General features: G+C 42.7%; 1 protein-coding gene across 1 annotated transcript; it reads left to right on the plus strand.

Moving 5' to 3' along the window:
* Positions 1–9,590: 9,590 nt before the first annotated feature.
* Or13p10 (olfactory receptor family 13 subfamily P member 10) lies at positions 9,591–10,538 on the plus strand. The gene has a single exon (NM_001000409.1). The coding sequence runs from the start codon at positions 9,591–9,593 to the stop codon at positions 10,536–10,538; it is 948 nt and encodes a 315-aa protein (NP_001000409.1).
* The last annotated feature ends 7,639 nt before the right edge of the window (positions 10,539–18,177 follow it).

An 18,177-nucleotide genomic window follows, 5' to 3' on the forward strand; every position in this document is an offset into this window, starting at 1 on the left:
GGAAACACTCCTCTCCCCATTCGTTCACTAGTTGATGGACACTTGGGTTGCTTGTGGTTTCTTGCCAACTGTGAACAGCTCTGCAGTAGCCATGGAAGCACATCTGTCTCTGACATACTGGTTTTAATTTCCATTCATTATATATCAAGTAGAGGGGTTCAATGATCATATGACACCTGTATTCTGAACTTGTGGAGGAATCTCCATCTACAATGGCTGGGATAATTTTCAATCCCATTAGTAGTGTTCAGGGGTTCCCTGGCCTCTAGATTCTAATCAGGAACTGTGTCTCTTATCTTGTTATAGCATTCATTCTTACCGAGGTGAGGTGATATCATACTGTAGTTTTGATTTGCATCTCCTTGATGAATAGTGAGAGGTTTCCAAGCATTTTTAAAATGACCCTAGCACATTATAATGACTATTCCTGGCTGTTAACTAGATCTGGAATGAATGACAAATCAGAATTGGAGAGAACACCCGTGATCCAGATCTTGAGACTCGATGACACAAGTTTCTGACCTGGACATTGACATTGAGATCTTGAGGCATAATGGGTCATGAAAAGCTTAGGCCCAGGCAAGGTAGTACACACCTTTAATCCTAGGAGGCAAGGAGGTCTCGGAGTTCATGGTTAGCATGGTACAAAGCAAGTTCCAGATCCAGATGTGGTGGTACTCACCTTTAATCTGGGACACACCTTCTGCTGGAGGCCTACATAGGGACATTGGAAGAAGGAAGATTCATTCTTCTTCACCTGCTTGCATTTTACTTGCCTGCACACCCACTTCTACAGAAGACCAGCTGGAACAACTAGCCTTGTGAGACTGAGCGACTACCAGATTCTTGTACTTCCCATCCATAGCTGCTCATTGTAGACTACAGATTCTAAGTCATCCCAATAAATTCCCTCAATATAGAGAGACATTCCATAAGTTCTGTGACTCCAGAGAACCCTGACTAATACAGCCATTTACACACCTTCCTTTAGCAATGTCCATTTAGATTCACTTATTACTTATTTTGAGTTAAATAGGATCGTTTTACTTTTGAGTTGTTTGAGTCAGCTTCCTGTCATGATGTGATGGGTGTTTCCTCCCATCCCTCTCACTAATGACTGTGTCCTTTCTGGGCAAAAGATCCTTACTTTGGGGGGAATCCTACTTTACCTACTTATTGTACTTTTTATCATTCTATTATTACTTATTACTGTTATTGTGTGTGTGTGTGTGTGTGTGTGTGTGTGGTGTGTGTGTGGTGTGTGTGTGGTGTGTGTGTGGTGTGTGCGTGCGTGCATGAGTGTGTGTGTAAGCTGGTTGATGTTGAGTGTCTTCATTAGCTGCTGTCCACTTTCTTTTTTGAGTGTCCTTTACTGAACATGGTGCTCACCAATGTGGCTCTGTTGTCTGGTCAATGAACTCCAGGGATCTGCTTGTGACTGCCTCCCCAGCAGCTGATATCCCATGCTTCTACACCCAGCTTTCATGTGGATTATGGGTACTCAAGTCCCTGTGGATGCACTTTACCAACCGTCCTGGATCCTACCTTCTTTATTTTTAATAAAGCAATGCAATATCGTCTGCTTTGTTCTTTATCTCAAGATCATTTTGGGCATTTGGTTTTTCTTTTTCTCTGAGTGTGGTTACCTACATATAGGGTGTTTCCTAGTTCTCAGAAGGAAGTCAACAGTGGTTTGATAGAAATACAATATCGTATAGCTAATTGGAATGTATAGACATTTTAATATTATGGATTCTTTAAGTTCATAAACACAGCTGTCTTTCCATCTCTTTGTGATCCCTTACTTCAGTTTTATAGTTTTTATCACAGACACCTTTCACATACTTGGCAAATTTAGACCTTAGTATTATGTATGTATGTATGTATGTATGTATGTATGTATGTATGTATGTATGTATGTGTTTATGTATGTGTGTTTATGTATGTATGCATGCATGTATGGATTTTGTGTAGAATTGGGTTGATTCTTTTTTTAGACAATCCTCTGTTGGTGTTGTTTTTGACCTTTGTGTACTGACTTGTATCCTACAACTATCCTGACTTCATTTTCTGGTTCTCATGGCTTCTGGTAGATCTCGGGGTTCCTGTACAGATGTCAGAGGTATGTTTTATATATTTTACTTATTCATATTTTATTTATTCATATATTTTGTTAGAAAGAGGTGTTGAATTTTATTATGTTTTCTGGACACTTATTTAATGATCATATGGTTTTTCTACCTCATTCTACTTTCGTGGTCCCTCATATTTATTGATTTACATATGCCACAGCATCCTTGCGTCCCTAGGGTGGAACCCACTTTATCATGATGAAATAGTCTTTTTGATGTTTAGTTTCAGTTGCTACTATCTTGTAATTTTTTAACATAGATGTTCATCTCTTGTAGGATATAATGTTGCTTCCTTTTCCTCTTTTCCTTTTCAACCCCCTTATTTTTCTTTTGTATCCTTCTGTTTTTCAGTATTGGAATAATACTTATCCTAATAATGACTTTGGAAAAATTCAGTCATCTTTAATTTTTTGACATTTTAAATTGTGTGTGTGTGTGTGTGTGTGTGTGTGTGTGTGTGTCCACATGTGGAAATTAGAGAACAACTGTGGGTATCAGTTCTTATCTTTTACCTCATTTGATACAAAATCTCTTTGCTACTGTGTATTTTCAAACTTCAGGGGATTCTCCTGTCTTTGTCTCCCATCTCTCTGTAGAAGCACTGGGATTCCAGATGTGAACCCTCTCATATTCTACTTTTATGTGGCAAGCACTTTACCCACCAAACCATCACCACATTCATGGTTTTGGAGCTATTTAAGGGGAGTTGGAGACAGGAGGCAAAGGCAGGCAGATCTCTGGGTTCAAGGCCAGCCAGGTCTACACAGATAGTTTAAGGACAGCTTGGGCTACACAGAGATTCTGTTTCAACAACAACAACAACAACAACAACAACAAAGTCAAAAAACAAGACCAAAAAACAAACAAAAGACAACCAACCAAAACAACAACAATAACAAAAAACCAAACAGTAGAAGCAGAAACAGAAAAAGGAAGAAGATGGAGAAGAAACATTTGTGTTAGTTGTCATTTCAATGTTTGGTAGAGCTTAGCAGTGAGGCCTTTGACCCTGGGATTTTCTTTAATGGAACATTTATTACTAGTCTGTGAATGTCTTCTATTTCTTTATGACTCAGTGTCAGCAATGTGTACATTACTGATATTATACTGTATATTAACTGTGTGTATAGTACTCTATGTTTATTACTGAATTAGACAAACAGGAATTTGTCCATTCTTACAGGTTATCAATTTGGGGCACAGAAGTGTTCATAATAAGGTCTAAGGATCGTTGTGTGTCTGAAAACAGTCGTAATATTTCCTTTTTCATCTATGATTTTATTTGAATCTTCTCTTTTTCTTGGTATAGCTAAAGTTGTCAATTTTATCTTTTAAAGAACTTAATATTTGTGTCACTTGAATTTTATGCCTTTTCTATTTAATTGATTTCTACTCTGATATTTATTTCTTTCCTTTGGCTAATTTTGAGCTTCATGTGTACTTGTGTTCATGGCTCCTTGGGGTGTTATGCTAGCTCAATTCAGGTCTTTTCATTCTTAATCTAAGAGTTGACTATGGCAGTTGTGGATGAGTTGGCCCCAAGGATATGAGTGTGGGAGAGCAGGCCCTATGACTCATCTCCTGAATGATGGATAAGGAAGAGATACTGTCCTCCCCCATTGTCCCTTATCACCTGTGGCAAGTGGGAGACCTAGCCCTGGGGTCATGAGAGCAGGAGAACTGTCCTTGCCCCTCGCCAGCTGCAGCCCTTGGGAAAGGGGGCCCTGCACCTTGCTCAGGCATGACAGTAGAGCTGATCCTGGTGCAGGAGGAGATGAAGGCTTGCAGATGAGCCAGTCCCAAGAAAGTGAGTGTGGAAGAACTGGCCCTGCTGATTGTCTGCTATGTGGTGACATGGCCAAGAGAGAGATGTCCTCCCCTTTCACCCCTTGCCACCTACAGTGGGCAGGAGAGCTTATTCCAAGGTCACCAGAGCCTGACAACTAGCCCTGCCCCTTGCCTACTGCAGCACTCGGGAGAGTAGTTCCTGCACCTCACTTGGGCTGCAAGCAGAGCTTGTCCTGGATGTGGGGGCTATGGGTGATCTGTCCCCAAGACAGGAGCATAGGGAAGAGTTGGTCCTGCCTCCTATCTGCTGTGCAGTGACAACAGAGAAAGAGAGAGAGAGAGAGAGAGAGAGAGAGAGAGAGAGAGAGAGAGAGAGAGAGAGAGAGAGAGAGATTCCCTCCCCTTCCTTTTGCCTGAGCCACTAGCTGCAGGTTGGAGAGCTGGCCCTGCCCCTCACCTAATGCAGGACTTGGGAGGGCAAGCCCTGCCCCTCACCTGGGAGGCACAGTAGAGCTGAATGTGGGAATTGTGGGTGAGCCAGTCCTGAGGGCATGAGTGTAGGAGAGATGAATCTGACTCTTGTCAGTGAGGTGGCACAGATGAGGGAGAGATACCTTCTTTTCTTCTCTCATCCCCTGCCACCCATGGCAGGTAGAAGAGCTGGTCCTGGGGGTCATGAGAGTGGGAGAACTGACCATATCCCCCACAAGCTGCAAAATTTGAGATAACAAGTCCTGCACCTCACCTGAGCAGTAGGGTAGAGCCAGCCCTGGTTGCAGGGGAGGTGGGAGGTATCACTGGTGAGTCAACTTCAAGGGTGTGAGATCAGGAGAGTTGGCCAGTTGGCCAGCTCAGATGCCTCTCAGGCCTACATCCAGGGCTTTGAACTGGCCCAGCCCAACATCTAGCCCATCGATGAACTGCTGGAGTGCATGAAGCGGCTGGTCATACAGATTCAAAGCTACAGGATCTCATGATGCAGGGCAACAACAGGATATTTGAGAGGCGTCCTAGTAAGGTTCAGTATAGTGTAATAGAAGCCAGAGTCTTCATGCCAGACCAACAATTCATTGCAATGAACATTTGCAAGCAAAGAGGTATAGATGAAAGGGTATACTGGAAGATATACTGTATCACACTACAGCTTCCACAAGGAAATTTTCTTCTTCTCTGTTGAGGGGAAGGTTGCCAAGGAGGAGAACAATTATGAGGTATGGGGAAGATGAGTGGGACTGGGGTGCATGATGTGAAATTCACCAAGAACCAACAAAGAGTTTAAAGAAAGAGCTGACCATTGCAAACTTCTCTCCTGGTGCAACTTCTGCTGTGTTTCACAGGTATGGGTATTGTCTTAGGGCTTTACTTCTGTGAACAGATACCATGACCAATGCAAGTCTTAAAAGGAAAACATTTAATTCGGACTAGTTTACAGGTTCAGAGGTTCAGTCCGTTATCATCAAGATGGGAGCAGGGCAACATCTAGGCAGGCATGATGCAGGCAGAGGTGAGAGTTCTACATTGTTATCTGAAGGCTATTAGTAGAAGACTGGCTTTCGCTAGGACTGGGGTGTAAAAGCCTACACCCACAGTGACACACTAACTTCAACAAGGCTACACTTCCAAATAGTGCCGCTCCCTGGGCCAAGCATATTCAAACCATCACAGGTATATTATGGTTCCATTTTAATTTGTTTTGAGAATAATTTTGCTTTCCTCTTCCTTGATCCATTGCTGTTCAGGAGTGAACTGAACTGTTTCGGCAGTAGATGGCAGACTAAGTCCAGGACTGCATGGAATAAGCTGAGGCTGTGTAGCTGCTGCTACTACAGCACCAGAGGGTGCCTGGTGGCCAGGTTTGTCTCAAACCTACAGATCACTTGTTATCCAGGATGACCTGGGGGAATGTCTGAAGAGGGTGTTCTTACCTTGCAAGCCTCTTTCAGGGTCAGGATAGGTCTATGTATCTTAGTCACTGAGTCACTAGGTTACTGGATCACTGGTTTGTGTTGTGGTCAGGCACCACAGAGTTCTGCTTAGCTTTGGTCTTCATCATGGAAGGACCAACCCCAGGCTTCCATGCCTGTGACTTGATGCCTCATCCCCCTTTCTTTTCCAAAGAAGATAATTATACCCTCTGTGTCATGATGCCTGAGATTGGGAAGGTAATGGTGGGAGCAGTCTCATGGCCACCAATGTTACAACATTAAATCATATTCAGAACCCCTAGCACAACGTTTCACAGGATCATGCCCCATGGTAGTATGCACTGTTTGATGCTAGGGTAGACTTATGGCCTAAGACTACTGGAACCTGCCCTAGGTGGTGATGTCTGAGAGACAAGGGCAAGAGTTCTCTAATTGGCAGTAGAGCCAGTCCAGAGTCCCTGACTGTGGGATCTCAGCCAGGGACAGGGAACAATTTTCCTAGTGTTAGGTCTTATCAGCTTGGTGCTGACATTCAAAACACAGCCTTGTGCTTACTTCCCTACTCCCTTCTTTCCTCAAAATGATCTTGGCTAGTGCGTTATCACAGCAATAGAGAAACAACTGCAACACATGCCCACAGGCCAATATGATGGAGTCAGCTTCCCAAACATATTTGCTGCCTGTGTAAACCAGGATCCAACCCACGCAGTGTGGTGGCGACTTGGAGAGAATATGGATCCTGGGAGGATATTAAGGCAGAATGGCAGCCAGGGACTCAAGGTTGAGGGGATGGGGATTGGGCTCTCCCCAGCCTCCAGTGGCGGGTGTTGGAGTTCAGACTTGTTATTCAGATCTTGGGGAATTCAAAGGTACATGAAGCTCATTAGGAAAGCTCCAGCATTACCCTCCTGGGAGTCAGGGCTCACTGGAGCAGAGTTTCAAAGGAGAACACCTCAGACTCCTCACTCACACCTCACACACGGCCTAAGACCAGGTAAGAGTGACAAGAATAGGGGAACCAGAGAGCGTCCCTTCTGCTGGTCTTTCTACTGTCCGTAGATCCTGGAGACTCTGGTGGACATCTGTATTGTTTTGCCTCTTCTCTGTCCACTGAGCTTCCCTGGTGTCTGTCTGTCTATCCCCCCACCCCCAGCCTCCCATCAGACTTAGGGCATGCAACATCTTCCTCAAGTTGTCTTCTGGTCAACTTCTGGTCTTCAGTTATCAAGAAAGACTGGAGGAGGAAGGGCTGTTGCTGTCTGGGTTATAGCACTGGGTTCTCACATGTTCCCACCCTGGCCAGGTTTGGGACTGACAGAAGTGGCAGATAGGTGATGGGAAAGGCTGACAGGACTTCATGGTGACAGAATAGAGCATAGAAGGAGAGTCTGAAGAATTGGCTGAGAGATGTGTGTGTGTGTGTGTGTGTGTGTGTGTGTGTGTGTGTGTGTGTGTGTGTGTTCTAACCTTAATTACCTCCCAATGACTCCACCTTCTAGTATTGAGATTAGGGTCTTGATATATAAACATAGTGGGGAGTACACAGCATGAAGTCTGTGATGCCTCTGATTAGTTAGTCAGCCTGAAGCTCTCAGCAGAAACAGGAGTTTCTGAGCTCTTTATATAAGCTAACAGCCCCACTGCAAGAGAGTTTTTCCAGTCAAACTGAAGCTTGTCATCCTTGTGGCATTTATGCTTATGTTCAAAGCTGGAGGCTAGGTTAGGTTCTTTACTACACAGACAGACAGACACACACACACACACAGATAGTTAGATAGATAGATAGATAGATAGATAGATAGATAGATAGATAGATAGATAGAGATATGCTGGCTTTCTTGGAGTTAACCAAGATCTTTGAATTATTTATTAAACTTTTAATAAAGTATGTAATTTGTAATATTTTGAGTTCTGTTGTTTCATGTTTTTGTTGTTGTTTTGGTTCTTTCTCTAGAGCAGGGGTTGGTAAAATTTACATTTTTAAAGAGCTTTTAAACTACAGTGTATGAGATGGGCTGGAGAGATGGACCTGGGCTCAGTTCCCAGCACTCACGTGCTGACCCACAACCACTTGGAACCCTAGCTCCAGAGGATCTAATGTTGCCTTCTGACCTCAATGGGCACCAGGTACACATGTGGTGCATATACATACATGCAGACAAAATATCTATACACACAAAATATAAATAAATTAAAAAGAAAACCATCCCAATTTTTTAAAAATTTCAGTTATGTGACAAGGATATGGTTTGAGAAATTTTGTCATTGTGTGGTGTTTATAAGGTGTATTTATACAAATCTTGAGGGTATACAGATCAAATACTTGAAGCAGCCTCATGAGTTAATTGAAGAATGCAATAACTATGATATGAGTGAGGCTGCTGCCAACATAACACAGCATGCCCTATGCCATGGTGTGCCCTGTGCCACAGCATGTCCTGTGCCATGGTGTGCCCTATGCTACAGTGTGTCCTGTGCCACAGCATACCCTATGCTACAGTATGCCCTGTGCCACAGCATGTCCTGTGCCATGGTGTGCCCTATGCTACGGTGTGCTGTAACTTTTGTTGCTCATACACTGACTCTATGCTTTTCATTCTCCCTTCCAGCAGTGTGCCCACAGAGAACCATTTCCTCCAGACTGAAGAAGTTCTTGGAGCATCTTTCGCTATGGGTCTTTGGTAATCTGCTTTCATTTGAGAGAAAACAACATTGGTTTCCAAAGGACTCTTTCACTGAGCTCTGGGTTAGTAGTTGGATCCTTTCTTGGTGCCCACTCTTCTCCTTTTCCCTCTTCCCTTCCCTTCCCTTCCCTTCCCTTCCCTTCCCTTCCCTTCCCTTCCCTTCCCTTCCCTTCCCTTCCCTCTCTCCCTCCTAACCACACTGAATGTGTTACTCAGTTACCTTCTATTCACTGTGGACAGACCTCAGTCTGCCTCATTGTTGACCATTTGGAGAAACATATCTTCCGTTCTTAGACCAGTCTCAGAACAACACTTGTTTTGTTTGTTTGTTTTATTTTCAACCACTTTCCTTTATATAATATTCTTTATACGTATTATTTCCTTCCATCCTCTTTATCTTTCTTGGTATTCTCTAGGCTATATTTCTTTGTTCTGTAGGCCAGCCTGTCTCCTCCATTTGGGAACACTGTAGCCCTCATCCTTTAGTCATTGACTTATCCTTTATTCCTTGTATTGCTTACCTACAGTCCATGAACACATATGACTTTGGCTTATCGATGAACAAAGAGAGCTATTTTCCTGTTAGTCCAGAGTGTCAGGCTTATAGTCATGTCTCTCAAGTTTGGGGATGGTCCCTAAAATGGAGGCTGACCTCGACATTTGATGTTAGTTGCATACAAATGTTGAGTTCTCAAAACACCCAATTCTTCTCATGACATCTTTCCCATGACTTTTTCATAAGCTGCGTGGACCATGAATTATAAGGCATAACTTTTTGGTAGTTCTCCCCATCCTTTTTGCAAATTCTACATTTTGAAATGTGGACTTCATAATCTGGCATCTCAGAAAAAGTTGGAATTGCATGATATAAGAAAAACACGTTTCATATAAAGTGGAAATTCTTGTTAAAACTTTGCTCTCTTGCTCTGTGGGACCCCGATATGTATTTGGCTTTGCTCTTCGTGTTTGGTGCACCTGCTGTACGAATGGCAGCACAGTTAGCATCTGGGGCTTCTTTTTTATGATTGACAGCTCTGCTCTCTCTTTGCAGCAGGAGAAGGATGCAGGACTTCCTCTGGAGAAACCGCAGCTCTCTTACAGAGTTTGTCCTTCTAGGATTCTCTAGTGACACACGGATAAATGGCACTCTGTTTGGTGTCTTTCTTCTCCTCTACCTCAGCACCCTCCTAGGCAATGGGCTCATCATCACCTTGATACACATGGATTCACGCCTCCATACACCCATGTACTTTTTCCTCAGCATCTTATCCATTCTGGATATGGGCTATGTCACCACCACAGTGCCTCAGATGCTGGTACATCTGGTCTGTGAAAAGAAGACCATCTCCTATGTTGGATGCGTGGCTCAGATGTATATCTTCCTGATGCTGGGAATCACCGAGTCTTGGCTTTTTGCAATCATGGCTTATGATAGGTATGTGGCCATCTGCCATCCTCTCAGATACAAAGTCATCATGAGCCCTTTGCTGCGTGGGTCACTGGTGGCCTTCTGTGGGTTCTGGGGTATCACCTGTGCCCTGATATATACTGTTTCTGCCATGATTCTTCCCTACTGTGGCCCCAATGAGATCAACCACTTCTTCTGTGAAGTTCCTGCTGTGTTGAAATTGGCCTGCACAGACACCTCTCTCAATGACCAGGTGGACTTCATCCTAGGCTTCATCCTTCTCTTGGTCCCGCTCTCCCTCATCATTGTTGTCTACATCAATATCTTTGCTGCTATCTTGAGGATCCGCTCAACTCAAGGGCGGATCAAGGCCTTCTCCACCTGTGTCTCCCACATCACTGTGGTCACCATGTTTTCAATCCCATGTATGGTTATGTATATGAGGCCTGGCTCTGAGTCCTCCCCAGAAGAGGACAAGAAGCTGGCTCTGTTCTACAATGTCATCTCTGCCTTCCTCAACCCCATCATCTACAGCCTTCGTAATAAAGATGTGAAAAGGGCTTTCCTCAAGGTGGTGGGCAGCAGCAAAGGGTCAGGGTGAAGGCTTGGGGGTTGAGACTAGTAGCCTTCTGGAACAGTCGCCATGCAGCTTTCCATAATGAAAAGGTCTTCTGTAATAACACTACATCACATCCAGTGAGTTGACTTGGTTCAAGGTCACTAACTACTGAAGACTTTATTGGGATGTTACTACATGTACTCGTTTGGCATATAATTCTATATGATCATAGAACACTTAGACATGTGGTCATATATACAGGTTCATAAAACTCCATCTGGGTATAGAACTATTCTACCACTGCACAAGGTAACATTGTATATGGTCCCCAACTCTGACTTCTGATACTGATGCCATTGCTAATTTCCCCTCCAGCATAACTTCCTCATTTTTTGAATGTTACACAAACAGAGGCGTATGTGATGTTGGGGATGTCTGTCACTCATCTTAAAACCCCTTTGATCCATCTAAAGCGCTGTGTATAGCAGTAGTATATTTCTATTTTGGCTGTAGTATATATATTCCATATTGCCACAGTTTAATTTGCCTACAGTAGTGATAGTTTCTATTCTTTGGCTATTCTATATAAAGTTTCTATGAATATTCGTGTGAAGGTTTTTTTCCTCTTTTTAATAGTTTTAAAATGACATTTGCTGATTTGTTGTGGGAGGGAGCAAGTGTGCCACAATGTGCATGTGAGGACTGAAGGGCAGGGTGCGGAGTCAGTTCTCCTCCTCTACCATACGGGAACTGAAGATTGAACTCAGGGGGCCAGACTTGGAAGCAGGTGCCTTTGTCTGCTGAGCCTCTCCCTGGCCCTCACCCACAGGCTTTTGGAGAAAAGTTTTGTTTTAATTTTATTTTACCTCTAGAATAAATATATAGGATGGGATTGTCAGGGCATATGATATGTGTGTACTTCAGCTTATAATAATATTTTAATCAAATCCACAGTTAGATGTCATTTCAGACATATTGGAGTGAAGTTAAACAGATGCTCTGGAAGGCTGTGCAGCTCTGAGAATCCTACTTCTGGAAGGATGCAAGCCGGTATGACTGCTTTGAAAGCAGTCTGCCAGTGTCTCAAATATTTAATGTAGAAGGACATGTGGTCCATCCTACCCTCAGATACACGCCTAAGAGAAGTTAAAACATGCACTAATATGCAAAAATGTACACATGTGTGGCTGGAGAGATGACTCAGCAGTTAAGGGCACTGGCTGCTCTTCCCGAGGACCCAGATTTGATTCCTAGCATCCATGTGATAACTCACAACTATCGTAACTCCAGTTCAGGGGAGACGCCCTCTTCTGGCTTCCACAGGCCCTGCACACATGTGGCTCACAGACATGCATGTAGGCCAAACATGTAAATATATTTTTTTAAAACGTGTATACTTGTGGTCATAGCAAATTTATTCACGCCAACTAAAAAACAAGATCATCAACCCAAAGCCTGTTAGCTGAATGTGTAAATAAAATATGGTATGTCCACACAATGGAATATATTTTGCACTAAAAGTGAACAACTATAATATATGTTATATATGTATATATACATATATATACACACATATGTATAAACACAATATATACTCTCTCTATATATATATGCTACAGTGTTGATTTTTCTTGAAATCAATTAAAGAAGATGGTTGCAAACAGTCATGCAGCACATCATCCCATTTATATAAAAGATTCAGATCAAGCAAACTCTTAGGAAGAGAAGGTAGATCCATATACTTGTTGGTCCTAAGGGTGTGGTGGGAATGGAGGTGCAACTCTTTTTATAACTATGGCATTTCTTTTGAGGCAATGAAAGTGCTCCAGGACTATATTATGCTAATGGGTAGGAAACTCCATGAATGTAGTAAAATACTGGGCTGTATACATGAGCTTTACAGCGTGTGCATTGTACCTAGATGAAGTGCTTTCCCAACAGCACGTGCCAGTGTACTTTCTGAAGAGACAATGCAGTCTGGCACTCGGTTTGGATATAGGAGCTCCTGTTGCTCTGTGTGTTACCCAGAGGTAAGTGTAGTCAGCGTTTTCTTACTTCAGTCAGGCTGAGCAGCATGTCAGTGTCACTGTGTGCACCTGTACTCCATTGACAGCTCGTGATGGCGAATTTCTGTTATGTGCCTATTTTCTTTCCATTCTACTCCTTTTCTAAGTATTTGCTCAAAGTTCTATTTGGTTACTGGAATAAAGCTTTAAACTATTTCTTTTAAAAAATATAATTTTGTATGTGTATGCATATGAGGGGAGAGAAGGAGGAGGAGGGGGAGGGAGAGAGGTGTGATGTGTGTGGGAGGGTGTGGGGATGTGTGTGAGGGTGCCTGAGAAGATCAGAAGACAGCATTGGATCCCTTGAAACTAGAGTTGCAGATGGTTGTGAGCCACTTAGCATGGGCCCTGGAAACCAAACTCTGGTCCTCTGGAAGAGCAGCCAGCAATCTTAACTACAGAGACATATCTTCAGACCTCAACTCCATTTTAAAAATTGTGTTTAGAGGGTACTTTATATTTTTCTTTTAAATAATTAACTAGCTAATCAACTAACTTTACACCTGACCTCAATTTCCCCTCCTTCCTCTCCTTCTAGTCCTTCCTGTCTACTTCCCCTCCCCCAACCACTCCTCCTTCGTTTCTCTTCAGAAAAGGGGATGCCTCCCAGGGACATCAACCCACCTTTGCATATCTAGTTGCAGTAGGACTAGGTGCATTTTCTCCTACTGAACTGGACAAAACATCCCCAATAGGAGAAATAGATCCAAAGGTATGTCACAGAGTCTGAGATAGCCCTTGCTCCTGCTGTTAGGAGTCCCACATAAAGACCAAGATACACAAGCATTACATATGCTCTGAGGGCCTAGGTCAGTCAGGCTCTCTGGTGGGTGATTGTCTTAGTTAGGGTTTTCATTGCTGTGAAGAGATACCAATGACCAAGGTACCTCTTATAAAGCACAACATTTAGTTGGGGTTGGCTAACAGATTCTGAGGTTCAGTCCATTATCATGGCAAGAAACACAGCAGCATCAAGTCAGACATGGCGCTGGAGGAGCTGTGAGTTCTACATCTTGATCCAAAGGCAGATAGGAGAGACTGGCAAAGCATACTCCCACAGTGATATGCTTCTTCCAAGAAGGCCATGCATATTTCAATAAAGACACATCTCCTAATAGTACCACTCTCTGTGGGGCAAGCATTCATTCTTTTTCTTTTCTTTTTTCTTTTTCTTTTTCTTTTTTCAGAGCTGGGGACTGAACCCAGGGCCTTGCGCTTGTTAGGCAAGTGCTCTACCACTGAGCTAAATCCCCATCCCCACGTGGGTCAAGCATTCAAATACATGAGTCTGTGGGGGACAAACCAAACCTATTCAGTCTCTTGGGAGCCTCTATGGGCCCAGGTTAGTTGACTCTGGTTTTCTTGTGGTATCCTTGACTCTTCTGTCTCCTACAATCCTTCCCTACCTGCCTTCTACAGGATTCCCTCACAATGTTTGGCTGTGGGCTTCTGCATCCTTTCCCATCAGTTGCTGAGTAAAGCTTCTCTGATGACAGTTATGCTAGACTGTCTGCAGTATAGCAGAATATCATTAACAGTGTCAGGGGTGGGCTCCCTTTCATGGCATGTGTCTCAAGCTGGGCCAGTCACCGGTTGGCCCCTCCCTCAATTGTGACTCCATCTTTACCCCTGCCCGTCTTGTAGACAGGAAACATTGTAAGTCAAAGATTTTGTGGTTGGGTTGGTGTTTCAATCCCTTCATTGGAAGTCTTGCCTGGTTACAGGCTATGAATGGTTCAAGCTTCATATCCGCTTTTGCTAGAAGTCTTAGCTAAGGTCATTCTTATAGATTCCAGGAAGTGTCTACTGTCCTTGTCCCCTAGATGTCCCTTTCTGCATTCCAGTTGTCTCTCCCAGTACTGTCTCCCTCCCTCCTCCCCACATCTCATCCCTTCTGTTCCCCTCCCACCTCCTCCCTGTCCAGTGCCCCACACCCCCTCTACCCACGATGTCTGTTCTATTTCCTTTTCTCAGTGGTAATTTACATGTTTTCGATGTAAGATTTCATTTGGTTGGTTTTATTTTGGTCAGAGATGTGATTTACAGATGTTTTACCTCCAGTTTCTGCTCTGTCCTTTCACTTTCTTAAGAGTAGATATTTTCCCCCTTTCATGAAGTAGTATTTTAATTTTGGTGATGTCTACACAGGTATCAGTTTTTTTTTATAATTTGGGATTATGTTTGATGTAAATGTCTAAAAACAATATTTGCTTAAGCCCAGATCATCATTTTCTCTTATTTAAAAAATAAGTTTTATTTGTGTGTGGTTATGCATCCTGTAATCCCAACACCTGGAGCCACATCCAAAAGATTTTGAGTTGAAGGACAGCCTGGGCTACACAGTGAGTTCCTGTTTAAAATAAAAAAGTCAGTGGGATGTGGTGGTGTACATCTTTTATCCCAGCATGTTAGAGGCAGAGATGGGAAGATCTCTGAGTTCAGAGCCAGCCTGGTCTACATGAGTTCTAGTCCAGCCAGGGCCACACACTGAGACCTGATGACTGTGGACAAATTGCTTGCTGTGCAAGAGAGAGGACCTGAGTTTAGATCCACAGAATGCTCATAATCAAGTCTGCAAATGGGGATGGCTTTCATTTGTTCCTTCTGATCTTGCTGCACTGAGATGGACCTCAGCACTGTCTGAGTAGGAGCAGTGAGAGAAGTCCCTGGTCTTTTCCCTCATCATTGTGGCAATACGATCTTCATCATGGTTACTGATAGCCAGGGGTTTCATAGTTGTACTTTGCCATGTATAGATGTTGACTTTGATATTTTCAATTCTATTCTATTGATCTCCCTGCCTGTCTCTGTACCAATACCATACAGTTTTTATGACTATTGCTCTGTAATACTGCTTGAAGTCAGGATGGAGAGTCGCCCAGAAGTTCTTTTATTGTTGAGGGTAGTTTTCACTATTCCAGATTTTTAATTATTCCAAATGGATTTGCAAATTGAGTTGGAATTTTGATGGGGATTGCATTGAATCTGTAGATTGCTTTTGGTAAAATGGCCCTTTTTACTATATTAATCCTGCCAATCCATGAGCATGGGAGGTCTTTCCATCTCCTGAGATCTTCTTCAATTTCTTTCTTCAGAGACCTGAAGTTCTTGTCATACAGATCTTTCACTTGTTTGGTTAGAGTCACACCGAGGTATTTCATGTTATTTGTGACTATTGTGAAGGGTGTCATTTCCCTAATTTCTTTCTTAGTCTGTTTATCCTTTGAATAGAGAAAGGCTACTGTTTGTTTGAGTTAATTTTATCCCCAGCCACTTTGCTGAAGTTGTTTATCAGGCTTAGTAGTTCTCTGGTGGAACTTTTAAGGTCACTTAAGTATGCTATCATATCATCTGCAAATAGTAATATTTTGACTTCTTCCTTTCCAATTTATAGCCCTTTGACCTTCTATAGTTGTCTGATTGCACTGGCTAGGATTTCGAGTACTAGGGAGAGAGTGGGCAACCTTATCTAGTCCCTGATTTTCGTGAGATTTCCTCAAGTTTCTCTCCATTTAGTTTACTGTCAGCTACTGGTTTGCCATATATTGCTTTAACTATGTTTAGGTATAGGCCTTGAATTCCTGATCTTTCCAGGACTTTTATCATGAAGGGGTGTTGAATTTTGTTAAATGCTTTCTCAGCATCTAATGAAATGATCATGTGGTTTTTATCTTTCAGTTTGTTTATATAGTGGATTACGTTGATGGTTTTTCATATATTAAACCATCCCTGCATACCTGGGATGAAGCCTATTTGATCATGATGGATGATCGTTTTGATGTGTTCTTGGATTCGGTTTGGGAGAATTTTATTGAGTATTTTTATGTTGATATTCCTAAGGGGAATTGGTCTGAAGTTCTTTTTCTTTGTTGGGTCTTTGCGTGGTTTATGGATAAGAATAATTGTGGCTTCATAGAAGGAATTCGGTAGTGCTCTGTCTATTTCTATTTTGTGGAATAGTTTGGACAGTATTGCTATGAGGTCTTCTATGAAGGTCTGATAGAATTCTGCACTAAACCCATCTGGTCCTGGGCTCTTTTTGGTTGGGAGACATTTAATAACTGCTTCTATTTCTTTTTTTTTTTTTTGAGGGACAAAACATTTTTTTTTAAATTAACTTGAGTATTTTTTATTTACATTTCAAGTGTTATTCCCTTTCCCGGTTTCCGGGCCAACATCCCCCTAACCCTTCCCCCTCCCCTTCTTTATGGGTGTTCCCCTCCCCATCTTCCCCCCATTGCCACCCTCCCCCCAACAATCACGTTCACTGGGGGTTCAGTCTTAGCAGGACCCAGGGCTTCCCCTTCCACTGGTGATCTTACTAGGATATTCATTGCTACCTATGAGGTCAGAGTCCAGGGTCAGTCCATGTATAGTCTTTAGGTAGTGGCTTAGTCCCTGGAAACTCTAGTTGCTTGGCATTGTTGTTCATAAGGGGTCACGAGCCCCTTCAAGCTCTTCCAGTTCTTTCTCTGATTCCTTCAACGGGGGTCCTATTCTCAGTTCAGTGGTTTGCTGCTGGCATTCGCCTATGTATTTGCTGTATTCTGGCTGTGTCTCTCAGGAGAGATCTACATCCGGTTCCTGTCAGCCTGCACTTCTTTGCTTCATCCATCTTGTCTAATTGGGTGGCTGTATATGTATGGGCCACATGTGGGGCAGGCTCTGAATGGGTGTTCCTTCTGCCTCTGTTTTAATCTTTGCCTATGACTCATCTCTTAAAGGATCTCCTTATCCCACCACCTAAAGGATTGTGTACCTTCAACGTTTAAACCCCTGGGGGACAGTGGTGTCTGCTTTACCATTTATTATCCTTCGTAGCGCTGGATTTGTAGAAAGATATTGTGTAAATTTGGTTTTGTCATGGAATATCTTGGTTTCTCCATCTATGTTAATTGAGAGTTTTGCAGGATACAGTAACCTGGGCTAGCATTTGTGTTCTCTTAGGGTCTGTATGACATCTGTCCAGGACCTTCTGGCTTTCATAGTCTCTGGCAAAAAGTCTGGTGTGATTCTGATAGGTCTGCCTTTATATGCTACTTGACCTTTTTCCCTTACTGCTTTTAATATTCTTTCTTTATTTTGTGCATTTGGTGTTTTGACTATTATGTGACGGGAGGAATTTCTTTTCTGGTCCAATCTATTTGGAGTTCTGTATGCTTATGGGTATCTCTTTCTTTAGGTTAGGGAAGGTTTCTTCTATGATTTTGTTGAAGATATTTACTGGTCCTTTGAGCTGGGAGTCTTCACTCTCTTCTATACCTATTATCCTTAGGTTTGATCTTCTCATTGAGTCCTGGATTTCCTGTATGTTTTGGACCAGTAGCTTTTTCCGTTTTACATTATTCTTTGACAGTTGTGTCGATGATTTCTATGGAATCTTCTGCTCCTGAGATTCTCTCTTCTATCTCTTGTATTCTGTTGGTGAAGCTTGTATCTACGGCTCCTTGTCTCTTCTTTTGGTTTTCTATATCCAGGGTTGTTTCCATGTGTTCTTCCTTGATTGTTTCTATTTCCATTTTTAATTCCTTCAACTGTTTGATTGTGTTTTCCTGGAATTCTTTCAGGGATTTTTGTGATTCCTCTCTGTAGGCTTCTACTTGTTTATGTTTTCC

This window comes from Rattus norvegicus, chromosome 5, assembly GCF_036323735.1.
Source record: "Rattus norvegicus strain BN/NHsdMcwi chromosome 5, GRCr8, whole genome shotgun sequence".
In the NCBI taxonomy this organism is placed as follows: Eukaryota; Metazoa; Chordata; class Mammalia; order Rodentia; family Muridae; genus Rattus; species Rattus norvegicus.